This window comes from Lithobates pipiens, unplaced genomic scaffold (genome assembly GCF_037356315.1).
Source record: "Lithobates pipiens isolate NorthernLeopardFrog02 unplaced genomic scaffold, aLitPip1_a1.2 Scaffold_1, whole genome shotgun sequence".
In the NCBI taxonomy this organism is placed as follows: Eukaryota; Metazoa; Chordata; class Amphibia; order Anura; family Ranidae; genus Lithobates; species Lithobates pipiens.
In genome coordinates, this window is record NW_027507685.1 from 207,824,358 (window position 1) to 207,842,209 (window position 17,852).

The 17,852-nt window shown below is 41.8% G+C and overlaps 1 protein-coding gene across 3 annotated transcripts in view; it reads right to left on the reverse strand.

The window, feature by feature from the left end:
* Positions 1-1,624: 1,624 nt before the first annotated feature.
* HNRNPUL1 (heterogeneous nuclear ribonucleoprotein U like 1) overlaps positions 1,625-17,852 on the reverse strand; it is a 37,660-nt gene continuing 21,432 nt past the window's right edge. For 2 of the 3 annotated variants that reach the window (XM_077481139.1, XM_077481128.1), the window contains exons 5-15: positions 16,909-17,048; positions 16,693-16,792; positions 14,974-15,086; positions 12,708-12,974; positions 12,493-12,615; positions 12,069-12,197; positions 11,803-11,971; positions 8,902-9,219; positions 7,935-8,122; positions 7,281-7,847; positions 1,625-6,196 (exon numbers count right to left, since the gene is read on the reverse strand). In XM_077481139.1, coding sequence (XP_077337265.1) covers positions 6,035-6,196; positions 7,281-7,847; positions 7,935-8,122; positions 8,902-9,219; positions 11,803-11,971; positions 12,069-12,197; positions 12,493-12,615; positions 12,708-12,974; positions 14,974-15,086; positions 16,693-16,792; positions 16,909-17,048 — 2,276 coding nt within the window. In that variant the 3' untranslated portion in view covers positions 1,625-6,034. The remainder of the gene's footprint in view (positions 6,197-7,280; positions 7,848-7,934; positions 8,123-8,901; positions 9,220-11,802; positions 11,972-12,068; positions 12,198-12,492; positions 12,616-12,707; positions 12,975-14,973; positions 15,087-16,692; positions 16,793-16,908; positions 17,049-17,852) is intronic. The other variant, XM_077481146.1, reaches the window with a different exon arrangement.

The following is a 17,852-nucleotide window of genomic DNA, read 5'->3' on the forward strand; positions in this document are numbered from 1 at the left end:
TCTTAGCCACCTACTGGTGGAAGTGGGATGGATTGACATATGGCGTAGTTGCAATCCAAAAAAAAAAAAACAATTTTCCTGCTTCTCCAAGACCCACGGCTCACTGTCCGGTATAGATTTATGGGCACCCCAAATATGGTCGGTAAAATTTCTAAAGTGGAATATTTTCCACAGGGAGTGTCAGACCACTCCCCACTAGCTCTATGGCTAATCACTCAATCCCCTAGTTCCCTGCCCAGGGCCCCGTGGAAGCTGATCGCCTTCTGGCTCAAATTGTTCAATTCACAGAAAAGGATAGCCTCCCAGATTCAGGACTTTTTCCGGTCACACCAGCAACACGACAATCTGCAGAAATTGGAAACCTTTAAAGCCTATCTCAGGGGTGTATTCATACAAGAAATACAAATGGTCAAGCAAAAGACCTCTGCTACGTTAGAATAGGTGGGGGATTTGGTAAGACAATTGGAACATACGTAACTAACCCCTCTGGCTCAGCGAGGGAGGCAGGGATGTCGGCCCAAGACTCCTTGGACCGTCAGAGATCCTCCACTGTGGAATGCAAGAGGTTCTTTACAAAGCTGGTGTTCTATGAGGAGGGGGAAAAGACGGGCCGCCTACTTGCCAGAATCGCAAGATCCCAACAGTCACCAGCCATCGGTGCTGTTCACGCCGCAAATGGAAAAGTGGTTTAACTCTCCAGAAGACATCGTAAGCGAGCTGGCAACCTTCTATGTAGACCTATATTAGGTCAAGGGAGGCTTACTCTGACGATGACCTGACTACGGATGTATCCAACATTGATCTGCCCTCACTGTCTGATGAAGCCAAACAATTAGATGCCCCAATAACTTGAGGGGCTTCTGATGGCGGCCTGTTATTTCCCTACCTGTAAGGCAGCCAGGGAGGATGGCCTCCCTATGGAGGTATTCACTCAATATGGGGAACTGATACTCCCGGAACTATTAAAGGTCTTTAATGCATGTCTGGAGGAGGGTAGACTTCCTGAGTCTATGGCCAGAGCAAATGTAATTTTACTACTTAAGCCGGGGAAGGATCCGGTTGACTCCGTCTCCTACAGGCTGATTTCATTGCTTCAAAGTGATGTAAAGATCCTTGCTAAGGTCTTGGCGCTTCGGGTCAACGAGAGAATATCCTCCATCATTCACCAAGACTAGGCTGGCTTTATGCCACAAAAATCCACAGCAACCAACTTGAGGAGACTATTCCTAAATATGCAGCTGCAGGCGGACAATGGGGGTCAGAGGGCCCTATTGTCCCTCGATGCCAATAAGGCATTTGACAGCATAGGCTGGAGATACTTATGGGCAATGCTATATACATTTGGGTTTGGGGACCAGTTCTTTACTTGGGTAAAACTGCTATACGCACCCCCACATGCTAACATCAGAGTGGCAGAAAGAATGTCACAAGCTTTTGCCCTGGGCAGGGGAACGAGTCAGCTTTTGGGCTTCCCCTGAAACAAAGATGTCATGGTGTCTAAAAGTATCTAGACCCTGCAACTTTCCTCAGACTCCTGCAAATGCCGCAGCGGACTATAGAATCGCTCCCATTAATTTTGCACATGGGCACAAACAACTCTTTCTTCAGAATAATAAAAAGGTAGGAATTTGCAACAAATGAGTTTATTAAAATCAGTTCAATGGACATAGATCACCCAGAGGAATGTTTTTTTTTCTCTCAACAAAAGTGGATTTAACAGATTATGGGAGCTATGACAGGCACTCATCAAGAGTGCCTGTCTATGACCATCCAGCTTCCGCATTCATAGAAGCTGAATTAGAACTTCTATAACTTAAAACAGAATTTATGAATGGAGGCAGTCAACCCCTTTCAATCATCTACCGGTCCCACACTCATAGTAATTGTAGTATGACTTCTATGAATAGAGATGCTGGGTGGAAACGGGGGTAGTCAGGCACTCTTGATGAGTGCCTGTCACAGCTCACTCACTGCAATAAACTCCTGAGACTTGGGAAGATTACAGCTGTAGGGGGCATAGAAGGAAGATTTCACCTAAACCACAAAACCGCAGGACAGGGTATACATCACACTGATGGTAATGTGCCCTATGTGTTTTTTATTTTTATATACTTAGGCTTTAAAAAGGTGGTGATGGTAAATGGTAGGCTGGGCTTAACAGTCTGCAGATGCTTTATCCTACACAGTCAGAGCACAGCAAAGGTTGGTGAACTATATGCAATGTTTTACCTCTTCTGGCGCATAAAACAGTCTCTAGATATATTCAACTAGATCACATTTTCAGACACATGATTTGGATGGCAGAGGGGTTGTTGTAGCACCCATCAGCCTGGCACAAGTGAAGGTGAAGATGATGGCCTTGATTAACATACTCTCATGGTTTATGGAGGTTGGCTAATGTCTGCATATGGCAACACATAAATACCTCATAGCCTCCATTGTCCTGCTGCCAACAGTTCAAAGTAGCAGAAAAGAAACGTGGTTATATCAATGAATATGCATGTGCCAAGTAACCAGCCTGGTGAGAAATCTGAAAGCCCACAACCAGGATTACTGAGCAGCCTGATCTAAGCACAGAACTATTGGCATAAACAGATTCAGAATTAGAGAAAGTGAAGAGGAGAGTCACCAACCTACCGACAGTGTAGCAGTTTATTAAAAAGATCAATACACAATAAAAAATGTATTGATGTTCTTTATTAAACTGTGCTTCCTCCTTTGGTGGCTTGGTTGCTCTCCTTCCCTTGTTACAGTGCTCAGGGTTCATAACACCTGAGAAGGCAACCTCGGCTCCAGTCTGCGTTAGCCAGGGACTGGTTTAACCCATTGGTTTTAACCACTGGGATTATACTCTCATATACACTATATAATGATATACTGATATAATAGTTTCAACATTTCCAATTATCTCCATTTTTTCCTATACACATGCAAATTGTTTCTGTCTAACCAGCTCCCCCACACACAATCCAATTTGGTTGCATGCAATTATTCTCGTTATAGCAACGGTAATGCTGAGTGTTTGCGGTTTGTTTTTCAGAATTAGAGAATCCTAGTTTGTCTGCATACTGTCATACTTGCTGGTCTGTGAACAAATGGCCAATTGGCTTGCTTATCTCTGTATTAACATCCGTTTATAAACACAGAACCTTTTTACTTCTTGAGTATGTTCGGGGGGGGGGGGGGGGCGCGCTGAACATCTAGTCTTACAGATACAACTAGCCCATTGAGAGCAACCATAAGGCTGCATTCACACCTGAGCATATTGTTTTTCAGGCAGAAATTCACATAATTTTTGCAGTGATTTTGTACAGGTCAAAAGGTCACCAATGCAAAAAGCAGAAATCACCTGTAATCTGCCAAAAAAGAAGCTCCTGTACTTTGAGCGACAGGCGATTTGCTTCAGGCAACAGAACACTCATGAACAGGGGCTACTGAAATGAATGGAATTTGTTTTGTTTGGCGTTTTTAGAGCTGAGGCTTACAGCAAAAAAACACCCAAAAATGCCTAGGTGTGAACAGAGCCTAATGCTTATGCGGCCCGGAATGAAACTGCGTTTGACAACCCTGCCTTACGCTATCCAAAAACATTTGGCTATAGATACACTAAACTTGTCAAGTCAGGTTCATGGTACCATGTACTAAAAACAAGCAGCGGCTGCCATTGTTGAGCTCGTCTGAAAATGCTGGTTGCTCTACTGATCCTCTTACTTCAACAGTTAGAGACCCATGGGGCCCAACCTGCAGCTTTTTGGTACTTGCGTACCCCTGCAATCTATTAGTAGAAGCACCGATTTGTAAAAGGGGCAATAGAACCATAACATCTCCCCAGTCTCTCGATGTCTTCTGCAACATGTCCATCATTTTCTTCAGTCCTCTCTAGCATTATATACAGTACTGTATACTGAACTTCAGTTCTTGGAAATTTCAAAGACCATGGTTGACGCCCTTCAGACCTCGCAAGTTGATAACCAATGTTTTGTGTCACAGATCAGAAAAGGGTTCTCAAATCAAGACTTTGAATCCACATACTTGCACTGGTTCAGTGATTTAGGGACTAAATCTAGGGGCTAGCATAGAAACCAGCCAATTAGCATTTTTCATTTTTGGGTAAAGTAGGGAAAACCGAAAACCCCATGCAAGCCAAGATAACAATGTCTGTGGAAAGGGTATTCCAAATCTCCCCCGACATACTCGCCTTACTTGCTCATTGTTCCTCGCTTCTCTAGAGCTGGAGAAAATACCCAGCACATTTTAGGTATGAAGAAGGTGGCCTGCTCCCTTGTGATGGCGCCAGGGGCTTAGGAACCAATCAGTAGGCTCAAGCATGGTCAACATGGCTGAACTAATGACATTTCTACCAACTAGGAAGAAGCGCAGTTAAAGCAAGAATATAGGGATCAGAGGATTCTCTGTCCCACACCACAGTCACCTTGCCCCACATAAAATGTGACAGTGGGGGACTTACTAAAACTGTTGCAGCAGCACATAGCAACCAATCAGCTTCTAAATGCAGCTTTCCTCAATTGCGCTATGACAATAAGATCTGAAACCCGATTGGTTAATATGCAGAGCTGCACCAGTTTTAGTAAATCTTCCCCAGTGCTTTAAGCTTAATTTGAACTAGGAGTCATCCGATTACCAGTGCGGCTGATATTCATCGGTATTGGTCACAAACTTACTAATATTTCAAAAGGGTTTTACTAGACTGAGGTCAGGCAGCGGAAGGGGACATGTCTCCGCCCCCCCCTTCCGCCAGGGGTCTCTCGTACCACCAGAGGCCCAAGCAACCACCCGGCACATCCACCGGCTGGCCAAAGACCCGAACAAAGCCAGATCTTTGTTCAGATCTAGTAACCCAGAACCGATGTCATGTCATCTTCCGCCTTTAGGATTAAAGGCGCCAGTTTTAAAAAATAGAAAAAAAGTGTTCAAAAACACAGAGCTTGACATTTTGAATACTTTCAAGTACAGAGGAGGGGTTTGGGGTTATAGACCGCACACAGATCCCTCCATGAATAGTACCTGTCACAAGGGATGCTTACATTCCTTGCAACAGCAAAATATATTATATATATATTACATTTTTAAAAAGGACAGCGTAAAATTTTTTTTTTTAAATCTACAGAATATCGGCACCTGATAAGCGACCTGAAAGTCAGCCATAAATCGGTATCTGTCATGAAAAAACAATATTGGTCGACCCCAATTTGAACACCTCCTTGTACAATACAAAGCAAACTGCTGAAATGCTTAATATAATTGACAACAGTTTGCCAAGAGTGAAGAAACACACAGGAGGACTTTTTTTTTTTTAAACTTCATTATTCACTCCTTTTCAAATAAAAAAAAAAAAAAAAAAAATACAAATGCCTTTAACACAATAATGTGCAATGAAACTCAGACAGGGAACACATTGTGGCCTATTTAGACTCTGGGTTACGCAAATAAATCTTAAATGTCTTTTTTTTTTTTTTTTTTTAAACAGCTGAAAATCCAATAAAACATTAATATTCTACAATAAAAAAACAAAGTCACTTGTCTTCAATGGAGGGAATTAAAGAAAAGAAAGTTAGAGCCTATGATACAGATATCGCATTAAAGATCCATGCAGACCAGAACAGATCATCATACACTGAAATCATAAAAGAACAGACTGAATAGGGTAAAATAAAATAAAACTGAAGTATGTGCAGTCAGTTATGTGTTTGGCTGCATCGTTAACATGGCATGGAATGCAAGCATCAGAAAGGGATTTTTTTTTTCCAGAGAAACAACTTTCAAATGGACAGTTACTAGCTAAAAGGGATTCTATTCACTGAATGTATTCCTGTTCAGACACAGTAAAATCATTAACATAGTACTTAGTCTTGGTGCTAACAAACCATTATTCCATATCAGACTCGGCACAAGTGTCTGTATTTGTTTGGATAACAAAGATTGTGAAATAATCCAACATGGTTTAAGATCTTTCAGTCCTGGCGCAAGACAAAAACAGAGTGTCATATTCCTGGGGATTGGATGCTAGAGAATCTCATTGGGTTCCTCCATATCGACCAGACTGGTCATAGCCACCACTGCTGCCACTTCCGTAATTATATTGGCTCCACTGGCCTTGGCCTGGTGTTTGACTTTGACTAGGATTCTGGGCCTGTCCTTGGCTCGAATACTGGTTCCACGGCTGGCCTCCTCCATACTAGAAGACAAATATAAGGCAAAATTTATTTATGTGCTTTACATGACAAGATGCCAGCAGTATAATAAAATTAGAAGTTGTTTTATTCAACGAAGGTAACTTTTAGGGCTACATTTATAATGGAGAACAGATAACACCATCTGTTCTCGGCTATTAATTGCAAAATTTGTCCGCATCACAGACTGCGTTTTTATGGCCGTTTATAAAATGAAGGTACAGAGTGTACTGCGTATGGGTCCTAGTTTGTTCTTTCAGCTTAAGACTGAAGAATAGTCATAACATGACTTGATGGGTCACATGATTAGGCTCAATCCCCAGCTTTCTTCTTCCATTTAGCAACATCCTAAATGCCTTGCTGTGGATATTTAAATGTAAAATGTTTTTTTTTTTAAGCAACAGTTTTGCACACCTTACAGTGGTAAAGTTATACAGCTGTTTTATGAAGTACCTCCTTCGTTTACTTTATCCTAGTCTATTCCTCTTCAAAAGGGTTTTACCTAAAACTTGTATGCAAGAGCCCCCTCCCCCTAACCCGCAAAATGCATCCTTGAGTTTCTGCATAAGTCATTAAACTTTCTATGTAACTTATTTTGGGAGGGGGTGGTGGTTATATCAGTTATTCTCCAATGAGCAATAATGGCTCCCACTCCCACGTAATAAAGCATTACAGCATAATGCATTGGCCAACAACATCATACGCCACCTGCACACAACCACTACAAATAATAGTTTTTTTCTTTTAGACTATTTTGATAAAATTGTACACCAATACCTGAACATTACAGCACAAAAGGGAGTGGAATATTTACATATACTTTTATTACTACCCTGCTTGTATGAGATCTCTGCTGTACAGACTGCCCTGTTCAAATTCTACATGGTACTTGTGCACGCTCCCTGCAGCCCTCATGGTCTTTCATGTGCAGCCTGCATGTATGGGAACTGTGCTTAGAATTACATGCATAAGTATGACTATTATGAACGTGCTTAAAAGCAAGGACAGAAAGAAGAAGAAGAAAAAAAAAAAAAAAAAATTAAGAACAAGAGCATTTAATATGACATGATATCGATGAGCTATACTTACAGACTGTTGATACGGCTGACTGTAGCTTCCTTGATTATAGGAGGAATGAGAGGACGCAGAGCTTGGTGGAGCAGTTTGGCTGTACCCTTGGTTTAAACTTTGTGAACCCCCATAGCTTTGGCTGCTGCTGTTATAACTCTGACTGCCATAGCCACTCCCGCTGCTTTGACTGTAGCCACCTCCGCTACCCTGGCTGTAGCCACCGCTGCTACCCTGGCCATAGCCACCTCCACTTCCAGAGCCTTGACCGTAGCTTCCTCCACTTCCCTGGTTGTAGCTACCACTGCCCTGATTGTAGCTGCTGCTGCTTCCACTTCCCTGGCCATAACCACCTCCGCTGCCTTGATCATAGCTTCCACTACCATATCCTCCACTGCTTCCACCTCCTTGCATGTAGCCGCCGGTGCCACTGCCCTGGCTAGATCCACCCCCGCTTGGTCCACCCTGGCTGTATCCACCACCACCACCACCACCACCACCACTTCCTCCACCCTGGCCATAACTGCCACCTTGGCTGTATCCGCTTCCACCACTGTGGCCATAGCCACCTTGTCCATAGCTCGACTGCTGAAAAACAAGAGGAAACAATGAATGAAAACTGGTACACTATAAAAATTGTGGCAAAATTTACAAATTGGTCAAGCAAGCACATACTTGGCCATAGCTGCTCGGTGCATTCTGGGACAGACTTGAGTGCCCGCCTCCGCCATAACTGCTACCCTGGTTGCCTCCTGGACTGTAGTTCTGCTGGCTGTTATGGCCAAAGCCTCCTCTATGTTCAGAACCATTATCCTGAGAGCCTCCTGACCATCGACTTTGAGAGTTTTCCCCTCGGCCAAAGCCTGCAAATGCAAAAGTGTAAAATTAAAAAGTCATAAAAGGCATGCTAAGCAATTATTTGTTATTTCGCCTTCAAGAGCAAGAAGGGCCATGCTTCATTTTTTTTGCTATCCTCTGGATCAACTGCGGGGATAAGATTGTGTATATGAAGGTCTTTAGTCCCCCCCATTGGCTAAACTAGATACACACACACACACACACACGCTGCTCATTACACAATGCAATATAGCCACCCTGTGTAACCTATAAAGATACATCCACTGCTGGTTAGGGGATACAGGGAACACACAAGCCAAGGACTAGCAGCAAGATTGCGTGCTTTATATACTAAACATCAATTGTTAGGATCTGCATTGTTATGAGTCACAGCAGTTACTCCTCCCTGGCTGCTTTTTCAGGTGGCTCAGTTGGCAGTTCTAATCAAAGAAAGTCTGAAAACTTAAAAACATAATGCTCTGTGAATACTGTGTTATAAAATGTACCTAAAATAAAAATATACAGTGTATCACATGGAGAGAAAAAAAAACGTCATTAAGTTACAACTATCTCTCATCACATTTACACTTTCTCAGGTCATACCTACAAGGTTATGCCTCACCCCCATTACCAAACATACAGTCATATGTAAAAGCGTGTCAGATTGGAGTGGCAGGTACAATCAGCACCAGAAGGAGACGACATATGGACGATTCTATTACTAAACAAATATTTTTTAACAATGATCCAGGTCATACTACTCACACAATATAAAACACAGGAAGATGGTAGGGAAACTACTCACCACGACCTCGTTCTCCTCCACCACCTCTGTACCCAGGTCCACCACTTCCTCCACCTCTACCAGAAAATCCTCCCCTGGTCCCTCCAGGAGGGCCGCGATTGTCAAAGCGCTGAAATTCTTCTCGGCCTCCTTCTCCTCTGCCTCCTCCGCCACCAGGTGGTCCTCCGCCACGGCCCCTGAACTTCTTTTCTGGAGGTGGACCGGCCTTCTTACCCTCCACATTGTACTCGCGGACTAATTGTTCAGCCTCCTCCTTCTGCATCTCAATGTAGATCACCTCGTCCAGAAAATCTCCAGCTTCTGGCAAGCTAAAATTAGCTGATAAAAGATCAAAAGTTGAAGTTAACCTAAAATATCCCCTAGTTACTAAAGTACCCTGAAAAAGCTGTGAGCAAGATACTGGCCAATGAGAGATAACTTCTTTGTATTCTAGGAAGTATAAGAGTTTGGAGGATTACTGTCATATACTTTCAACACTAGATTTTTTCTCAACTAGATAAATGACATGGAAAACCAGATTAAAAAAAAAAAAAAAAAAAAAAATCAATTTTTTTTTCTCTGTTTAATTGTGGAATGCCCAGAAAACAAACCTGTGATTTTCTCATAAAAAAAAAAAAAAAAAGTAACAGCACAACAGATTCACTTTCCTGGACCCCCTTCCCTGCACTCCCCCACTGCTTCATTCAATCACCAAGATGGTGTACATTTAGAGTAGTGCTGGTCATGAAATAAATTGATGACACTGCCCATTCACTTACCCCGATGTGACAGCACTGGGTCAGTCACATGGAGCCAGTCATATGCTTCTCCAGAATCAGAAGTAGTGAGTATTTTATTTACTCCCAGCCATGGAATGGAGCAACAGGGAAGCAAAAAGCAAGGAGAGTATGTGCTGCTGGAGGATGGACAGCAAGCCTGATAGTTTAAAAAGATCTACAAGCTTAAATTTGCGCCTGAAGTGTTCTGCAGCATTTGTAGAAATGGAAGTTAAATGAACCTCCATGGCACCCTTTACTAAACATACTGCAACAAAATACAAGCTCTCTACACTGGTCACGCTCATGCTTTCCATTGCTGCACTCTGCCTTTAGCATTTGTAAATTTACAAGGACTGCCTATGGGGCCAACTACTTTAGTTAAAAAGATGCAGCGTGCGAGGATAAGAATTTTATAGGAAGAGATGCTGCAGTATATCCAGAAAAATGATACATTTATATATATTTTTTTACTATACATGTGAAAATTATAACCTTCTTGAAATCTTGAAAAAGTGAGTACACCCCTCACATTTTTGTAAATATTTTATTATATCTTTTCATGTGACAACACTGAAGAAATGACACTTTGCTACAATGTAAAGTAGTGAGTGTACAGCTTGTATAACAGTGTAAATTTGCTGTCCCTTCAAAATAACACAGCCATTAATGTCTAAATAGCTGGCAACAAAAGTGAGTACACCCCTAAGTGAAAATGTCCAAATTAGGTCCAATTAGCCATTTTCACTTCCTGGTGTCATGTGACTCGTAAGTGCATACTTACGTACATATGCTCAGCATCATATCCAGAGGTTGTCTCTGGGAAATAGACATTCGAGTGCTGCCAGCATTGCTGCAGAGGTTGAAGGGGTGGGGGCGTCAGCCTGTCAGTGCTCAGACCATACACCGCATAAAATTGGTCTGCATGGCAGTCATCCCAGCAGGAAGCCTCTTCTAAAGATAATGCAAAAGAAAGCCCACAGTTTGCTGAAGACAAGCAGACTAAGGACATGGATTACTCTAACCATGTCCTGTGGTCTGATGAGACCAAGATAAACTTATTTGGTTCAGATGGTATCAAGCGTTTGTGGCAGCAACTAGGTGAGGAGTACAAAGACAAGTGTGTTTTGCCTACAGTCAAGCATGGTGGTGGGAGTATCAAGGACTGAGGCTGCATGAGTGCTCCCAGGACTGGGGAGACCCCAAACACACCTCCAAGACACTGCCTTGCTAAAGAAGCTGAGGGTAAAAGGAGATGTCAAGCATGTTTCAAGACCAAAGTGGAAGAAGACTCCAGTGGCAACCTGTGAAGCTCTGGTGAATGCCATGCCCAAGAGGGTTAAGGCAGTGCTAGAAAATAAATTATGACCACACAAAATATTGACACTTCGGGCCCAATTTGGACATTTCTACTTGGGGATGTACTCACTTTTGTTGCCAGCGGTTTAGACATTAATGGCTTTGTGTTGAGTTATTTTGAGGGGACAGAAAATTTGCACTATTATACAAGCTGTACACTCACTACTTTACATTGTAGCAAAGTGTCATTTCTTTAGTGTTGTCACATAAAGATAATATTTTTACAAAAATGTGAGGTGTGTACTCGCTTTTGTATTTAAAAGCTATGTATTTACAGGGAGCAGCCATTCATGCTCAATACATGTAGGCTTGGCTCCATGCTTAAAATGTGTAAGTTCCCACCTTTGTTAAAAAAAAAAAAAAAAAAAAAAACTCATCTTCTTCCCCGCTGACAGGACGGGCTACGCAGGTTCTGATTGGTTGGCGCCAACCATGTGACGGCAATGACCAATTCAAATGCTCCTAAACGTACCTCCTGATGGATGACATTTTGGAGATTAAGCTGTGGGGAATTCTAAGCCCCGGACCCATGACATGGCTTTAGCAGGGATCACAACGGCAAATCACCACGTTCCAGGACAGTGGGACTGGGAGGGGGTCCTGTGTAAGTTCACCTTACAGATTCTGTAAAAGGTGAACTTCCTGCCACCTAGTGGATATCTTGAGAGCTGCAGACACCAAGTGTTTGGACTATCATGCACTTATGAACTGTGTTTACCAGCTTTTGGAGCAATATAAAGATCAGTAGAAATAAAAAAAAAAATTAATTTAAGAATTAAGAAATTACCTTTCATTTCTAACACGGCCGAGTCAGGCACATCTTTTCCTTCCTCATCCGTTCGCTTAACAATACGATCTAGTAGATCAGCATCTGTGGGGCAGATTATGACGGCCTTGCGCTGAAAACCTTCAAACGGTCGCATCTTCCTGCGCTGGGCTGTACCATAGACATTAGTCTAACGAGAGAATGGGAAAAAATAAAAATGGAGAGTATGAAGGGCTGTTTAAGGCATTAGCGAAATTTGGCACTGCCCTTTCCAGTCTTTGTCTTACCTGATCTAGAATGTAGTTCCGTTTCCTACGGGAAGCTATCTGGATAAGTTGATTTAAACACTTTGTGGCTTGCTGAATAAGGACATCCCAGCGACCGGCATAGTTACGCTGTCTTCTGAGACCCATTACCTGGGGAGAAGTTCAGTCAAATTATGAAAAAGTACGAGGTGTGTGAAAGCCTCTTTTCAGCTCTGGCAGAAACCATTTTTATTAGCTTCTCTCTACACCATTATACTTCAGTTTTCTGAAGTTCTGGAACTACACTATTAAACCTTTGAAGACAAGCAACAAAGACAAAAAATAAAATATAAAAATGCATTTTCTGCTGGTAAAATACACAAACAAACCCTAGCCATATTTGCTTGGCGGAAAAAAAAGGGGAACAGTTATAAAGTTGTTACATAACTTAAAATTAGCCTCTTACCCTCATCTTTTCCATAATGGCATTGGTGCCGAGGATATTGTATTTCTTTTCAGGGTGTTCTGCTGCATGCTTCATTGCCCAGGTTGTCTTTCCAGCTCCAGGCAGCCCCACCATCATCACAATCTATAAAGATAAATGCAACATCATGTAAAAGCTGTAATACCAAACTAGAGCTATTGTATGAAACTCATCTGCAATCTCTGCGGACAGCTCACCTCACACTCTCCTTTGTTCTTGGGGGCTGGTGTCCCTCGTATTAGTTCAAAGGGGGGCACATGCTGGATGAAAGTAAAGCCTGGTGGAATACTGCAGAAAGGATCAACTCTCTGCCCAAAGTTAAACTCCACACAGCAGTTCTTCACTAGTATGTGGGGGAATAAGGCTTGACTGCCTATAGTATTTCTGGGCAGACGGAAAGCCGTGCCTAAATGCCGTCCATTTTTAGAGAAGGATATCTCTACGTCTCCACGTGTTTCAAAATCCTGCAGTGAGAGAGATGAAACAAAGGAAATCAGGATTTTTAAAACAAGAGCTTTGATGATGTGCCATCCAGCGTACCGCATTGTAATTAGTGCATCACAGGCATTACATTTATGAACATGTAACTTCCTTATCTATAAGAGCATTAAAGTTAATCTGCACTCTCCTACACTAAAAACAGACACAAAACAAGTCAATTATTTTGTAACCAGTACCCCAATTTGCTGTAATATGGAATTTTCAACTTCACCATTTAAACCTGCACCAGTCTGAGGGCAACCTCGATTATTAACAGACACCCACATATTGCATGGTCAAGTGCCATCCTTCTAATGGAAAGCGCAAATTGAATATTGGGTTCTTGGAGCACTTTATAAGCTTGCAGAGCATGTGTGCAAGCAGATGCAATTTAAAACACCCTGGAGACACAGCTTGCATTTACCTTATGCAATGTGGATCAGCATGGCAGCACACATCACTGTACAAATTCCTATGCATCTGTGCTGCAGCCTTGACCTTTGCTACATGGGCACTACAGCCATCACCAGAGGATATCTACACAAGAGTACAACACATCTACAATGTCAGTCTGCACAGGAAATTAAAGAGGAAGTAAACTCAGCCCCTCAAATGCACCTTCTTAATAAATCCAGTCTGATAAAGCTTTCCATAACATTCTGCATTATTCTTTCCCCCCTAAGGATGTTTATTACTTTTTTTCCCTCAGTTGATTTAAAGAGGAGGTAAAAGGCAATAAAAAAGAAAAAAAATTCAACCTGCAAGGCAAAGGCATAATGAGCTAGTATGCATAGCATACTAGCTCATTATGAATAACTTACCTGAGAACGAAGCCCGCGAAGCAGTCCTCCGTCTTTATCTTCGCCACTGCCATGTATCCCGGAGTGACTTCCGGGTCTTGCTGCTCCCGCGCTGTGATTCGCCGGAGCCGCAATGACGTCACTCCCGCACATGTGCACGGGAGCCAACCCGAGGGGCATATCGCAGTGATCTGTGGCCTGCTCAGTGCGCCTGCACGCGGCTGTCTACGGGGCATGTGCCGTAGACAGCGGTGCCTGTCTTTTTGTAAATATCTCCTAAACCGCATAGGTTTAGAATTTATTCACACACAGCAACTTGTACAGTGCCTATTAACGATTTAAATGGGGAAAAGTTATCTGGGAAAGTTTACAACCACTTTAAGATGTCACAAAAAATAAAGCAAAAAACGAACACAGCAGACTGGCGAGTCCATGGCCTACATGGCACATACCCTTAGTGGGCAGTCCAGTACAGACATAGCTTAAAAAGCTAGCTTTTCCACCATGTCTCACTGGATCAGACAGTGTGCCTGACAGTTAATATCTAGGTTTGGGCTCTAGGACCAGGTAGAAATACCCTGATGCTAGGACTTCAGCTAGGAGAATTCATCAACCTATATTAATACAGAAAAAAAAAAAAAGTCAAGATATTTTTCTTCATAGGACGGTGAGCTGAACCTGAACTCTTCATTAGCTTTATGTCCTGAAGCCAACAAGGATGCATGCAATTCCCATCTGCCCATTGCAGTGTCCATCCTCCTAATGGCAGAGTGCATAAGCCACCCGTCTGTTTTTTTCTTGCAGCATAGATGAAAATTTACAGACTTCTGCAGGCTGTTCCTCAAGTTCCAGGTCCATATTGAGGTACAGACTTTGGGTTACAGAGCTGGAAGAAGTAAACTGCAGACTACAAAAGTGCAATGCCAACACCCTGTGGATGAATGGTGTAGCGGTGCGGGTTGAGCCACGCACAGCAGCTGAAAATTTTAAAAGCACAAAGAATGTTGTGCTTTGATATTATACTTTTTTACCCACAAACAAAAGCCATATATATATATATATATATATATATATATATATATATATATATATATATATATACATATATATACATATATATACATATATATATATATATATATATATATATATATATATGATCTATAGGAATGTAATCACGTACAATAAAACACCCAATGACATCATTCTCTCCAAAGGTTTCCCCATAGTTTTCAAACTTGCTGTTCAAAGATTTCTTTGCTGTTCCCCCGTAACCATAGGAAAAAGGTTCCTCTCCTGTTATAAAAAAAAAAGAAAAAAAAAAAAGTTATGAAACAAATAGAAAATGTATATATTTAAAAATCACCAATTTAAACTGTTCTAGGATAACCAATATCACAATCTAATGTTTTTCAAAATCGTAGGGGTGGGTGGTAGGGAACAAGAAGCAACAACAAATGAGGTTCAATGTAGAAAAATGTAAAATAATGCATTTGGGTGGCAAAAATATGAATGCAATCTATACAAAAGGGGGAGAACCTGTGAGGGGGGGGGGGGGGGATCTAGGATGGAAAAGGACCTGGGGGTCCTAATAGATGATAGGCTCAGCAATGCCAAGTTGCTGCTATCAAAGCAAATAGAATATTGGCATGCATTAAAAAGGGATCAACTCCAGAGATAAAACGATAATTCTCCCAATTTGCATAATAAAAAACTCAGTCCGGCCGCACTTAAATGTATGCTGTCCAGTTCTGGGCACCAGTGCTCAGGGAGGATTTACTGGAAATGGAGCGATGGAGTGAGTACAAAGAAGGGCAACAAAGCTAATAAAGGGTCTGGAGGATATTAGTTATGAGGAAAGGTTGCGAGCACTGAACTTATTCTCTCTGGAGAAGAGACGCTTGAGAGGGGATATGATTTGAATTTACAAATACCGTACTTGTGACCCCACAATAGGGATAAAACTTTTTCACGGAATTGAGTTTAACAAGACATGTGGCCACTCATTAAGGTTAAACCTATTTTCTTCTAATTTTAAACTACGTAGAGGGTTCTTTAATGTACGAGGGGCAAGGATGTGGAATTCCCTGTAATACTGACATATAATCACACACATAGGTTGGACACTTTTTTCAACCTCACCTACAATGTAACATTTAAAACACAATTTATAGAGTTGTCAGTGGTTGAAATATTTATATCCAAGCCGGTTATTGTATTTACTTTCACTTGTCTGAGTGGTGGGGTAGAGTATCAAACTGAGGGTGAGGCCTCTTTAGTGCCTGCCCAGATCAGAATGCCTGCGTGAACAGAGAAACATTCAAAACTAAATTAAGAAACTGGCAGAGATAATTTTGTGAAATGGATGAATGGATCAAGTCCTAGGCAGTCTACAGTGGGCGACGAAAGTTAGAATTTATTATGCAGACTTTCCAGCTTAGATCTTGTGAACTCTTGTTCTGCTGGACTGTCAACCAATTTGATAAATACAGCCAGAGGTTCCAGGGCCTGCAGATGTCTTAGCACCGCCAATTGTGATAACACATCTCTCTGGTCTAAGAAAGTATGACCAACATTGTTTTTTTTTTTTTCTGTTAGTTTCGCGTAGGGGGTGGGGGGGAGGAACGACGACATTGCCAACACTAGTTACCTTGTTGCTGATCAACACTGTTTTTAAGTCACTAACCCAAAATTATACAGTCAGTCTATTAGCATGTATAGAATGAGAATTCAGCAATGTAGTGCCCTTGTTTTTAATAGAAGTTTCTTTTAAAGTGGGCCTATGCTCAAATATTAAACACAGAGGTATGTTATGGCCAATATATACATGTCACGTACACACAATAATTATCAACTAGAACGCAAATGTGTCTGCTGTGAAGTACAGAGAATAACATCATACCTAACTGAGTACTGCAGGAATCCAGAGACCACCCAACACGTACTACATGGGGATCTGGCTCATTGGATGGAAGGTCCCCGACTGCAATTTCTTCCTTAACCTTTGTGGGACAGAATCGCAATGTGAAACACAGCAGGTTTTTATGCATTCATTAAGGCAAAATATCAATGTGGTAAATAACCCCATAGCATCCATTCAGAGCTCGCAAAGCCTTACCTTCATCTCAAAGCACACCCGACCCCTGCTGACTCCATGTGTCGCCCGAGCTCCAGACCACAGGTAAGCAAACCCTTGCATGGTAAGTGGGAAACCTGTTGTGCGGTCTTTGCTGAGTTTGAAGTGAAGATCACTGTTATCTGAAATAGGGATATGCTTTTTATTACTAACATGGAATTAAAATGTAACCCCTTCCTGTAATGATAATCAGTACATTAATGATGAATGTAAGTCTAGCAAGAAGGCTAAAAAAAGCCTCATTTGAATGATCATTATGGGCAATTTCACACTGATCCGCTGCAAAAACATTACTGCTTTTGCAGTATGTTTTTTTTAAAGGACATGCGACGCAAAAACCCCACCAAACAAACGCATCGCGGGCAAGTTTTTTGCCATGGTTTTACAGTGTCCTCCATTGCTCTTAATAGGAAGGTGAGTTCTTGGTGCATTTTTTTAGCTCCCCAAGCATGCTCCGAGCAGGATTTTTTTTCACTGCAAAAGAAGCAGTGTGAACACATTTATTGATTTTAAAAAGGGAAGCATTTTTCTTGAGTTTTTTTTTTTTTTTAAACCAAAAGCACTTGAAAACTCCTCAGTGTAAAAAGGGCCCTATGGAAAACAGAAGACCAGGGGGTATAGGCCCATTCATTAAGATAACAGACACTAACACAATACAGAAGGGCCCTGCTCTGCATATGATTAAAAAAAAGCTTAGTGTCCCAAGAGGTAAAAAAAAAAAAAAAAAAAAAAAAAAAAAAAGTTAAAAGGTTTTACCTTCTAGCTCATCATGAGGGTCAATGGATTCAGAATATTTTGGAGCAACTCCTAGCAGTCTGACATCGGGCCCCCAAGCCAGGAGTTACTCCCTTTGGCCAGCTACAAAGTGCTCACACTGTAGTAGCTCTGATTCTCTTTGCTTCAACAGTAATTCCTGGTTGGTCTGG